Source organism: Salminus brasiliensis, chromosome 19, assembly GCF_030463535.1.
Source record: "Salminus brasiliensis chromosome 19, fSalBra1.hap2, whole genome shotgun sequence".
NCBI classification, from domain to species: domain Eukaryota; kingdom Metazoa; phylum Chordata; class Actinopteri; order Characiformes; family Bryconidae; genus Salminus; species Salminus brasiliensis.
In genome coordinates, this window is record NC_132896.1 from 6284441 (window position 1) to 6298005 (window position 13565).

The following is a 13565-nucleotide window of genomic DNA, read 5'->3' on the forward strand; positions in this document are numbered from 1 at the left end:
CTCAGCAGCACAGGTAAACAAGTCAACAAACCCCGATTAGCCAATGGCGGTGTAGATTGGGAGGTAATTTTGTGAGTCAATAGTGCATAATGAGCCATGGGTTTATATCAGGCTCTTTTTATTACAAGGGGCAGATAAGTGTGTGTACCGAACGCATCCGACTGTGAAATTCACATGTTGCCGTTGTGTGTTGCTCCGTGTTCTGTCACCAGCATCTAGAGATAAGAAACCGAGAACTAATGCATGTGGTTCTGATGCAAGAGGCAGAAATGGTGGTCGGTGCTTTAATTGTTTGAAAATAGACACGATTACAGGCAGAGCCTCATTATGCTGGCAGGCCTCATTAACAGGGCAAGCCTGTAGCATGGGTGTGGCTTTACGCATACAGTGTGTGGAGATAATGAAAACAATATGGACTGATGTTTGCACGAGTGTCAGCACTACTCTGCATGTTGTAATGGTGTTTGCAGGAGGGAAGACTAGCTGTAGACTGGGCTTTTTTTGGAAAGTTTTGGAATATTTTCAGTGGGCTGTCTCACTATCTTCACCTCTCTCCCTGACCTCCATAGGCCACAGCTTTTCCTGAGATGTAACCCTTCCTGCCCATTCTTTGATTATGTTTGGTTAAGCGTGAGGTTGACTGAAGTGTCCCGTATTGAAAGCTGTAAGGTGGTGCTGCGTTGTTCCACATTAAGTGTTCTTCCATGCCTGGCTGGAAAATATGGCCAAACTAGGGCTGTGTATTGGCGAAAACCTGGAGATGCTGGCATCACGATACAGAGGTTACAATTCAATATATTGCGATACTGCAAGCTACGTGATATACTGTTTTTTTTAATCAAATTTGAGGAAAATTGGCATCATCACATGCATAAAATCTTAGTTTAAAAGAAATTTGACATTTTATCCAATCAGAACAGTGGGATCTTCAGATGATTCGCTTCCTGTCACCGATCTTTACATGTACACTATTAAAAATGACATATACAGTGTCTCTGAGAATCGCTGCAGTATTGCAAACATGACATTGTGATACTTCAATATATATGGATATTTTCTTACAGCCCTACTGGGGATGTTTTCCTGTGGAGCTGTGTGTCCTCCTGCATCAGCAGTGGTTGCTGAAAACTGGTCCAGGTGATTTAAGAGCAGGCTGTGGCTGTGAGTGTGTGGCTGATGTCAATGTCACTGCAGTGCGGCGTGGGTTTTAACTCCCTCTCCTCGCCCTGCTGGGCGTTACACAAGGCTGGGTTTGTGGGCAGCGCCCCCGATTATACCGTCTGCTCACCACAGCACAGTGGGATGACCACCCAGCTAATAAACACACACACAGCGCAGCGGGCAGATGGGGGAGCAGCAACCACTGGCCTTCTCCCAGACACCAATAAAGAGCCAAACAGCAGCGGCTGATGTGATTTATTGGAGTAAACAGCAGGGAGGGGAGGGGAGAGGAGGGGAGAGCGAGGGTGAATTTAGATTAGACTGTAATAAAAGTGGAGAAGTGAAGACAGGTGTCGTCACTCTGTCACCTTTCACAAGTGTTCAAACACAGCTCCGTCTGAACCTTCAGCAGCGACTGGGGGGATGAAGACGGAGGAGGAACATCTTCATCTTCTCTCTTCCTGTGTGACTCGTCTTTTCACAGCTTAATACCTCTTCTCTTTTCTTATCTTTCATACTGTCTTTTCTTAATTTCTTACTTTGTACTTTTTTTCTCCTTTTTCTTTGATAATTTCATACATTTTACCTTTTGTCCTTTTTTACTTTTTTTTTAATTTCGTGCTTTTTACTTTACTTTCTTTTTTTCTTTATTTTAATTGCTTACTTTTTGTATTCTGTCCTACTTTTTTACTTTCTTTTTTATTTAATTTTTTTACTTTCTTAATTGCTTTCTATCTTTTTACTTTCTTGCTTTTTTCTTCCTTCCTTCTTTCTTTTTTTAATTTATTACCTTTTGTATTTTATGTCCTACTTTTTTACTTTCTTTTTATTTATTTTTATTTATTTTATTTTTCATTTTATTTATTTTAATTTACATTTTTTACTTAATTTTTTGTTTACTTTCTTTCCTTTCTTTCTTTGTACTTTCTTTCTAATTTCTTACTTTTTATATACTTTTTATACTTTTTTATATATATAATTTTTTATCATAATTTAATCATTTCTTCTTTATTTTTTTCATTTTTTCATTCTCATTCTTTTTCTTTCTTTTTATCTCACTCTTTTTGATTTTTCTTTCTTTTTAAGTTTTTCTCACTTCTTAAAATCTTCTTTCTTTCTTTCTTTCTTTCTTTCTTTATTCTCCTTCTCTCTTCTAGCTGAGCTGAGGGAGAATCTGCAGAGGTTTGTGGAGGAGACCAACCAGCGCCACCCAGACTTCATTAAGGTGGTCCGCCATGCCAAACAGGAGGGTCTAATCCGTGCCCGTGTGAGTGGTTGGAGGGCCGCCTCTGCACCGGTTGTGGCACTGTTTGACGCTCATGTGGAGTTTAATGTAGGGTGGTGAGTCAGTATCTATTATCTACATACAGGCGTTTTACACTCTTTCTTCTACTCACCAAGAATTCTGGGATATTTCTCCAGAATATTCCACTGGTTTACTGCAAGGCTGTACTCCTAGCCTCAGTTATTCTACGAGGAAAAGCTTCACAATGCTCCTCTTTTCTGATAGCAGTCCTGTTAATTCAGCAGTATGTAACTCTGATGTAGTAAGTGAATGAGGGAGTCAGGTAGACTTTATCAGAGAGAGCATGGCAGCGCTGAGCGTTTTATTGTGTTGAAATCACTGCTCTGCTTTATATACTTATTCAGTAAACAGTATCAGACGTAAGACTGAGTTCTGTTTGGCGAGAGAAGCTGACAGTTTATCATGTCACAGTTTAGAACCGTCCCAGCCGGCAGCCCGCAACCCAACAGGGCATTTTGTAGTCCTTCCAATTTGTAAATATTATGCAGTTATTTGCAGCCAGATTGACGTCTGCCTGACAGTACCTATCTTTACACCTGCAGAGTAATTTGATTGCTGCCAATATTATAATTAAGGCAGCGTTCCTCTGTCAGATGATATTGGAACGTACTTGAGCGTAACAAGGACGCGGAGCAGTCCTCACCCCCTCCTCTGAACACGCTGAGGCTCCATCATCTGACGTTAGAACCCAAATGCTTTGCTGCCTCTTGGGATTACTGCATGAAGCTCAGCTGTCATCCCTCCTAAAGACTTTATGTACTTGTTAATTATTTCCTCCTCAACCTGTCAACCAGATGAAGAATATCTCAGAAGGCTTTGGATAGAGTCCAATGTGACTCAGCTCCTGAGAGAAGAAAGCTGGTGTGTTAAATGAGCTCGAATTTGGATGACGTATGTTAACCCTTTAAAGCCTGATGTATCGAATAAGTACCAGAAGATTTTTGGACCAATATGTCAAATAAATAATGATATCAAATGTCAAATAAAGAACAAAGTAGGTCATTTCGATTGAGGTTTTTCCCTCATTCTAGTCAGATTTAGGGCTGGTTGTTCATCTGCTATACCCTGCCCCAGCCTCCCTTACACAAACCAGAGAACTTGCACTGTGAGCTAGACTGGGCCCTGCCATAGGCTGTGATTGGCAGTGAGAGCAGCCAGGAGGAGTTAAAAAAAAACAGCCTTCATGTCAGACACAGTTTTATCACCTATATAAATGCAAAAAATTAAAGGCTTTCTACTAAATTTTGGAACATTGCTGTGAGGATGTGATTGCATTCAGCATCAAGAGCATTGGTAAGGCCAGTATGTTGGATTCCACTGCTCTACAGTCCAATGTTAGGGAGTGCTTTATACTCCTGTATATATTTTACATCCACAGATGCTGTCAAATGTGTGTGTGTGTGTGTGTGTGTGTGTTTAAAAGGGCCGAGCCCATCCTGCATCGAATCCAGGAGGACCGGACGCGGGTCATCTCTCCTTCCTTTGACAACATCAAATACGACACGTTTGAGGTGGAGGAGTATCCTCTCTCAGCGCAGGGCTTCGACTGGGAGCTGTGGTGCCGATACCTGAACCCACCCAAATCCTGGTGGACCCAGAAAAACCACACTGCTCCCATCAGGTGAGACATCGACACCACTAGCACCAGATGCTAACCTGCCACACATACTGATTAGTCCTTGCCTGGCAACACTTTCAAATAGGCTCTTAAAAAAGAAATGAAGGCCGGATAGGAGCTAAATTATCAGGCGATGCGTTAATTTTACTTAACAGGATTACTCGGAATAATCTAAAAGTAGGTTAGGTAAGCTTACGCGCAGAGGGCTAGGTAAGATAATTAATCTCTGGAGAAGAACTGCTGGATTCAAGGCTTTGATTTAAAATAGTTGCTCTGTTTCTAGACTGAAAGTCACTGAACATGCTCCCCTTTGGCAGTTTATACGCGGGGATATGATGATATGATTTGAATCAGGTGGCTTCATTAGGTCTTCTGAGAACATGTCCTTGGTTGTTACAGCGTTGCCTGTAGTGCAGTAGTCTTATAAATCTTGCAGATGACCATTACTTTTGTTTGGTTGAAAGATATGCACTCACTGGCCACTTTATTCGAACCCCCCTCCCTTGTAGCTCCACCTTGCTCATCCACAGTTAAAGACTGGAGCTCTTCTGTTAACGTGCAGTTTGTGGAAGTCATCCTCCAGCCATTCATCAGGGGCCGACTTCTGTCCACAGAGGCGCTTCAGGCTGGATATTTTTGGATGGTGGACTCACTCTGAACCTCACTGTGACACTGAAGTGTGTAAAAAGACCAGCAACACCGCTGTGCCCAATACACTCGTAGCATCATTACACACTATTGCTATCTCTATTACTGTCTACTGTATCATTGACACTGCTGTGTTTAGAGTGTCCCACTGGCCACCAATATATACATACACATTATGTCCACACTGTATGTTTGGGGACACTCCTACTAACGAATGCATTTAGCTACTGCACCCATTGCTGACATAGATGTGCAATTGCACACACACACACAGCTTGCCTGTAGAGAAGTACCGCCAATAGAATAGGACTCTCTGGAGCAGATAAACAGGCATGGGCTAGAGGGGTATAAAATCCCCCCAGCATTGAGCTGTAAAGTAGTGGAACCGGTTCGTCTGGGAAATGATGATGGTGCTCCATCCAGTACTTTTGGGATGAGTTGGGGAGTTGGAGATGCGGTGAGATGGTGATGGCGATGATCTAGTAGAAAGCCTTCTTCCCTGGACAGTTAAGACAGTTACTCCAACAAAAGCAGAATATGATTTTTTTAATACCCTTGATTTTGGAAGAAACAATGAATAAGCAGGTGTCCCAATACTTTTGGCCATAGAGTGCAGAACCAAGTTTAGAAAATTATTGGCAGAACCACATACAACAGCTTCTCTATCACAGAGAAGAACCATTTATAAAGAAAAAGAGTTGTGAGTCATGGTTCTATATACTACCTCCCACTCCCACTTGAAGAACCTCAGTTTTAGGGGCGAGGTGGTCCTCATAAAGTAGCCAGTGAGCGGAAGTGCAGGGGGGTGTTTGTAATAAATTGGGCTGTAACTGTAAGCAGTATCAGTGTCAGTGTTCACACTTGGCAGTGTGAGGGATTTGTTCTGCTCGGTGATATTTGAATGAGAAAATGAGCCATTATTCAGAGACACATTCAGCGGGGGGCTGTAATTGGGTTTGGCTGAAAAACTTGCCTCAGGAAGCCTGAGTGGTTTCTGTTTTTGTTGTACCTGTGCATTATTAATGAAGCCGGTCCAGAGTTCTTCCTGTGTTGTGACTCGGAGATGTCTTATACACAGCATGATCCTGAAGTTCACCCGAGGAAAAGCTGATGAATCATCGCCCGCTCCTCTCCCTGCTTTTAACAGGAGCCCAGCCCTGATTGGCTGCTTTGTGGTGGACCGAGAGTACTTCGAGGAGATTGGCCTGCTGGACGAAGGCATGGAGGTCTATGGAGGAGAGAACGTGGAGCTTGGAATCAGAGTAAGATACTTGGCTTTACCAGTGCTGTCACAGTCAGTAGTCAGTTCCAGTTGCTCTTACCATGGTGTGAACACTTAATGACCGCTGGACCAATAGAAATGGAGTAAAGGTTGGTTTGGAGAAACCAGGTTTGGCTACCACAGTGGCAATATTCAGTTAGAGAGGTAGTAAACACAGCCTAAAAATCAGCCAATCCTAATGCACAGTTACTCTGTTGTTCATAACGTAAACTATAAAATATCTAAATCATTATTGTGGACTGTGCAAAAGTTTGCACACCTTACTGAGTCTAAGAGTACTTAGTAACTAACTTTGTAACACCTCCTTTGCCAGAGAACACAGCATGACGATGCTTTTCGTGGACAGCTGTCTTTCAGCTCTTGTAGTTGTCTTGTTTAGGGTCTGTCCACGATTTTTTATGATGCTTTGATCAGGGGACTATGAGGTCCATTCTGAAAGCCTCAGTTTGTGTCTCTACATGGAGTCCATGGTGAATTTAAGGTATATTATAGATCCTTATCCTGCTTCAGCCGTTTGACAGATTCTCCAAGAAGATTAATTGGTGGAATTCTCCACCAGAACTCTTGGTTCCTGTAGGTTTTTGACAGGCCTGTGGGAGTCTGGATTTGCCTTTCTTGCCAGCATATGAGCAGCTCTCTCTGAGAATTTCCTGTCTACTGTGTAGTTGTCACTGCTGTTCCCACCACTCAAATAACATCTGGCCACCAATACATACATACACATTATGTCCACACTGTTTGTTTGTGGACACCCTTTCTAATGAATGCATTCAGCTATTTTAGGTTGCACCCATTGCTGACACGGATGTGCAAATGCACACATGGCACAATGACACATGGCTTGTCTAGTCCCTCTAGATAAGTACTGCCAATAGAAAAAGACTCTATAGAGCAGATAAACAAGAGGCCTTATACCACCGGGCCACATATGAGCAGATCTCTCTGAGAATTTTTCTTTTTTCCTGCCAGATCTCATCTCAACCTCCACAGTTCCTGTAGAAGTTGTCATTTCATCCTAGGTCTGATACTGTGTCCAAAAAAGTCTTGCCAACAGTAAGTGTGTAAGCCCTGACTCTGTAAGGTGTCCAAAATTTTGCACAGGCCACACTAATGGTTTAGAGTTTTTATTTTATTGGGGTATGAACAACAAAGTCAAGTCAAGTCAAATCAAGTCAAGTGGGTTTTATTGTCATTTCAACTACATACAGAGTACACAGTCCATACAGTCCTACCCAATCCTAATAATTTGCTTTGTGTTTGATTGGCTACAGAGGATGTGTTCAGCGTTCACTGCTATGACTCACATACATAAAAAGGCTAAATGTAAATCATACACACACACACACACACATCCTGTAGGCACACAGAGCTGTGCATATGTGTGATTGGGATGAAATTACACTCATTCTGTAGTGGTGAATCAGTGCAGTTCGGATGCGTATGGACATGGTGGAGCACTCTGATTTAGGAGGATGAAAGGTTTTTTGGAAAGGTCTGTTTTCCTCTGACTGTTCTCTACTACATGAGAAAAAAGTGAGTGGGTGTGTGTGAGAGAGAGATAGAAAGCATGTTTAGTTGAAACTATTTTGAAAAAAAAGTATTCAAGTCAAGTCAAGTCAAGTGGGTTTTATTGTCATTTCAACTACATACAGAGTACACAGTGAAACGAAACAACGTTCCTCCAGGACCATGGTGCAACATAGACAGTGCATACAAGACACAAGTGCAACACAAACAAACAAGTGCGGACAGACAACACAACACAGTACAGACCAGAGAATAATAAATAATGACGGTAGTGTGCAAATTGTGCAATGTGTAATAAATAGAGTCCAGTGAGGTAGTAAAGTTATTAGTGCAATGCTTTGTGCAAAAATGCTTCCCCTTTTTTCCTGGGGTAAATGGTTGGAGAGAGAGAGAGAGAGGGAGAGTGTACATGTACCAGAAAGATATCAGTTCAGAAGTTGAGTTGTGTTGAGGAGTCTGATGGCTTGGGGGAAGAAGCTGTTGCAGAGTCTTGCCGTGTTGGACCAGATGCTGCGGTACCTTCTTCCTGATGGCAGGAGGGAGAACAGTCTGTGTGAAGGGTGGGTGGAGTCATCCACAATGCTGGTTGCTTTGCGGATGCAGCGGGTGGTGTAAATGTCCATGACGGAGGGGAGAGAGACTCCGATGATCCTCTCAGCTGTCCTCACAATGCGTTGGAGAGTCTTGCGGTCAGAGGCTGTGCAGGTCCCGAACCAGGCAGTGATGCAGCTGCTCAGGATGCTCTCTATGGTTCCCCTATAGAAGAGGGTGAGGATGGGTGGAGGGAGACAGGCCTTTCTCAGCTTCCGGAGGAAGTAGAGATGCTGCTGGGCTTTCTTGGCTGTAGAGCTGGTGTTCAGGGACCAGGTGAGGTTCTCCGCTAGGTGGACACCAAGGAACTTGGTGCTCTTAACGATCTCCACAGAGGAGCCGTTGATGTTAAGCGGAGAGTGGTCCGGTCTTGATTTCCTGAAGTCAACAACCATTTCCTTGGTCTTCTCTACATTCCAGTGAAGGTTGTTGACTGTACACCAGTCTGTCAGCTGCTGCACCTCCTCTCTGTATGCTGAAGTCAGTTGGTCAGTGTTCTTTAAGGACTGACGATCTCGATCATATACTCAGAAAAGTATATTTACATTTCTCACAGTGCGATAAAATATTGTCATATCGTCCACCCCTACAAGTAGTGGTGTGTATAAACTGCACCACCCGCAGAGAAGCTGGATGGAAAATATGATATTCAGTATAATATTCAGAGGGGATCACATTCCTTTGCCAAAAGTCAAAAAGACAAAACACAAACAATCAGATCCAGCTTGAAAACTCTATGTTATTATTGAGCCTAAAAGACTTCATCAACAGTGCACAATCTACCTTGATTAGAGCAGGTGACTAACGTTACAACCGGCTATGTTTACATAGCGCTTTTGCACCCTGGCTGCATGCACATGCAATGTCTGTAAACAAGAAACCCGTCAGTTGATGCTACAGCTACTGTATAATACACATTATTGTACATTAGTATTACATATAGGTCTATGGAGTATATATATACATACATACATAGGTATATTTCTACTACAGTATTTACATATAAACTGTGAATGGGATCTATATGACCCCACACCCTGACCATTGTATACTGTCACCCTGACAGTATACATACCTGTGTGTGTAAGGCCTGCTTGAGGCACAACAATAGTTCTGCAGCAGACTGCTGCTAACTAACTGCAGCCTCTAGCTCTTACATTCACATGGAGTCACAACATGGCTATTGCACTCTGTCCCACTGACACTATAATTACCAAACACAGTCAGAATGGAGTGCCAAAGATAACTCTCTCACAGACACACACATACACACATCACCATTCTTATATAGCCCCAAAGGACCGCCGTCTGGTCACAGCAGACCTACACTGCTGTTCTACCAGTGTCTTTATTGTTTTGCAGAACCATAGTGAGAGCGTTGTACAGTAAAGAGGGCAAAAGTTTTAGGGTTCTGTAAAATTATGTGGTAGTTAAAGCTATACATTTGATTTGCGTTATTATTACATTGTTGCATAATTAATTATTTCCAGTCACTCCACATTTAAATGAAAATAACATGATGATAACTTTTCGTGGATCTGGCCACCAGGGGGCGCTAATGGCCCAATAGGATTGGTCTAAACTACCCCATAGGGGACGTTATTAAATAAAAGGCAAAAGAGAATTGGTGTAAGGCTGAGGTTATGGGTCCTGGGAGTGTGTGTTTGGTAGTAGACGCTCGAGGCAAGAGTCCTTCTGAGGCTGAACCTGCTGTTCAAAGGGTTCGGCAGACCGGAAGGCAGCATGTGGTAGCGAGACCCAGAAGAGAAAGGGAGGAGATAAGGTACTCAACCAACTGCTCCCCAGTTGCTAGTTGCAAGTAGTGTTCATCAACATTTGCCAGTAATTGTGTAATTGTTGTCTGGTGTAATTCTGACATGCAGCTTTGTAGGTTGCCGTGGGCTGCCTTGGTATTCAGCACCTTGGACAGCGATATATAGTCTGGAGGTCTGGGTTCTTGTGTAGTTTTGGGCGGTGGCAACTTCTTCCCCCACCACAATCAAATTTAGAAAAATATGATATAACAGAAGTTATAAAGGTAAAATAGGGAATCCACCAAGCTGTGGCAGACACCATCCCTCCAGGACCAGGTTTACAAATTGAAATTCCCAATTCCTCTGCTTGTTTTAATGAGCTGTGGGGGACCAGAAAAGCTCTTGAGTGGTATAGCCATCTAAATGTGGCCTATAAGGACGTTTGATTTGGCACCCTAGACAGTGACCATAACCATACCCCCTTACCCATTTGAGTAAACAAACATATTTGTACTATACACCGATCAGCCATAACATTAACACCTACACTCATTCAGTATATCAGCTCCATTGACCATATAGGAGCACTTTGTAGTGCACTGGGGGGGGGCTTACTCCTGTAAGACACAGCCATGTTCTGCCAGTACTGCATTTACACACTTCTTGCTTGGCTTTGAGATAACTTTGCTGGGAGCAGACCTCAGAATTCAATACATACACACATACACACATATGAACACACACACACTCTGACTGTACATACAGATATCCATTACAATTTAGGATTGCTGAGAGCTTGTGTGGATCTTTGTGAAGAGAGGAAGAGGCGGTCTCTTTAGCAGTGGCAAGCTGAGGGTGTGTGTGTGTAGGTTTAGTGCAGAGAGGATAATGACCCTCAGCAGCTGTGCTTCCAGCTGTCTTTGCTGCCTTCATCTAAAGCTTCTCCACTTTGGGGCTCTTTCCTGCTGTCCTGAAACGGAACCTGCCACTAACACCCTCTGTTTCCTCCTTATCTGATGCAGGCTAATAGGGGCCCGTTTGCTCCTTCCCCTGCAGTCTGGCCCAGGAGGCGCCACTCTGCACTGAATTCCCAGTAGAAATGAAAGCTGTGCGGTGTCGAATATTAAAGCCTTTACTGATTCTTTATACGGCTTATTCTTCGTCTTTTCACGGCTGTCTGCTGCTGGCATTAGGTTAGCTATAGGGCTGTATATTGTTGCTGTCATGTCAAAACCTCATAACTCTGTAAGCCTTTTATTGTTTTTTGTTTTTGTTTGTGTTTCACACCATTTGGAAGCATCAAGTGGGAAAGGAGTGCAGGAGAGGAGCAAAATCCAGGGCTTCTGAAATCCAGGGCAAAACCCTGCATGCAAGTTTCCTCATCTAAAGCCTATGGCTTTAGAAAGAACTCTGGACTACTTTTTGGTGAAATGTTGACCCTCAGGTTGAGTAACGGTTATCTGTCACTTAGGGCCTGTTTACACCTGTCTTTACTATGCATTTTTGCCATTTAAACAGTCTGTCACAGATTCTGATAGAGCCGTTACGGGAATCTGAGAACCATCTGTTGTTCCACAGCATTGTAGAACCACCACCATTCGTCTAAACTGCTCACAGTCTCAGAGCACCAGTTTTGATGAGGAACTGTTGTTTACTGGAGGTTAAACAGAATTGAAGTACATGTTGGTGTGATTTTTACATGGGAAAAGTAAAATCGGATCTCGTCTGGTCACACTGGAGACGCAGTTTAATGACGAGTGTAAACAGAATCCGGCCAAAGTAGATCCAGATACTATCCAGATACAAAACGCCTGTTAATGTCAGGTGTAAAGGCTCTCTAGAGACCCTGCAGAGAGCTTGTGTTTGTCCGTAGTCTTCTTAGTCTGGTTAATTGCTCTCTGTTGAGGCTCAGTGTGTGGTAGAAGGCAAGCTATGGCATTAAAACTCCCAACAGCAGGCATGGAAGGGGGCGTGGTCACAACAGGTACTAAGACTTTTGCACAGCATAAGATATTAAACACGTAGTGGTTTTACATCTTAATTTATGAATCTCAATAACAAACCACATACCTCAATGTAAACACATTAGTCATACTGGTCATACTGGTATTTAGAATAAATTGTTAGCTATTAGCCAACTTGTAAAACTCCTAATAAGTACTATGGAACTTCTAAGTACTCTGCTGCTACAGCATCCCAAACAGTCCTTCACTTTCATCATATGAAGATTCTGCTAGATTAGCAGATTAATCCAGGATCAAAGCAAATGCAGGAATTGTATGCAAATGTGAGCTGTTTGTTTTTTTCTGGTGGCTGCAGGAGAGCAGACGCTTCATTCATGGATCATCAGCACCGGCGCTGATAATTATGCAAATTGATCATTCTGCTGACAAAGCAGAATGCAGCACATCTGTCTGCACCCTGTTTAATATTAGAATAATGAGTGGTTGCGTTGGTGTGTGTTTGAAACTAATGGGCTTTCTCGATGTCTGGGCTGATCGCCGCAGACAGCCACATGGTACCTGTTCATGCAGATATGATCTCACTGGAGTTTTCCCTTTTCTTCTTTTAAACCTTTAGACATTGAGATATTACTCTCATTCACTGCATCATTCAAGTGTGATTACACTATATGTCCAAATGTTTGTGGACACCCCTTCTAATGAATGCATTCAGCTACTTTAAGTTGCACGCATAGTTGACACAGATATGCAAATACTCTCACACACACAGCTTGTTTTGCCAGTAGAATAGGACTCTCTGGAGCAGGTAAACATCAACCTATTAGCACCTTATGCTGCCTAATGCCAGGCATGGGCTAAAGCGGTATAAACCTCCCAGCATTGAGCTGTGGAGCAGTGATACTTTTGGGATGAGTTAGGGAGTTAGGGACAAGGTGGGGTGGTGACCATCCAATATCCTGACCTCTCTAACACTCTTGCCGCAGTCAAATGCAGTCAAATCCTCAGCAATCCTCCAAAATCTTGTAGAAAGCTTTCTTCTGTGGACAGTAGAGACAGATACCGTCAGAACAAAAGCAGGACAAACTATTTTTTAAGAAAAAAGCAATGAGTGAGCAGGTGTCCCAATACTTTTGTCAATATAGTGTATGGTATGTATGTAATTACCTTCAGTTTTACATCTTGTATGAACTCTATATATTTTTTAAATATGTCAGGCTCCTTTTCAGCTCTCGAACACACCTCCCATGCACATAGTACACCTGCTCCACCATCCAACTATCAGTCAGGTCTCCTTTCTTTGGTAGCATCACCAGGATGGCTCTCCAGCAGATCAAGGGAAGCTTCCTGTCCTTTATTCAGCTTTGGAGAACCTCCAGCATGTCTAACCCAACACTGAACGAAAGGCCTTGTGAAACTCAGCAGGAAGATTATCACTGGTCTATTCTTAGTGCCTTGGAGAGCCTAATGTAGCTCTTTCAGTGATACTTCAGTATCGAGCAGTGCAGCGGACTGCTGTACAAGTACACAACGGGGCGAAATTGCGTTCCTCCAGGACCATGGGGCAATTAAGAGGAACCAGAACAATGCCATATACACAGTAAATACAACAGACAGTAGACACAGTAAATGCAGCACTGGTGAATAAAAGGTGTAGAGATACACTGTATGTTCAGATGTTTGTGGACACCCCTTCTAATGAATGCATCCACTGCTG

The 13565-nt window shown here is 43.0% G+C and overlaps 1 protein-coding gene across 1 annotated transcript in view; it reads left to right on the top strand.

The window, feature by feature from the left end:
• galnt18a (UDP-N-acetyl-alpha-D-galactosamine:polypeptide N-acetylgalactosaminyltransferase 18a) overlaps positions 1-13565 on the top strand; it is a 104331-nt gene that overhangs the window by 58938 nt on the left and 31828 nt on the right. Inside the window, exons 4-6 of the mRNA XM_072663073.1 lie at positions 2319-2502; positions 3891-4088; positions 5881-5995. Of these exons, the coding sequence (XP_072519174.1) occupies positions 2319-2502; positions 3891-4088; positions 5881-5995 (497 nt within the window). The remainder of the gene's footprint in view (positions 1-2318; positions 2503-3890; positions 4089-5880; positions 5996-13565) is intronic.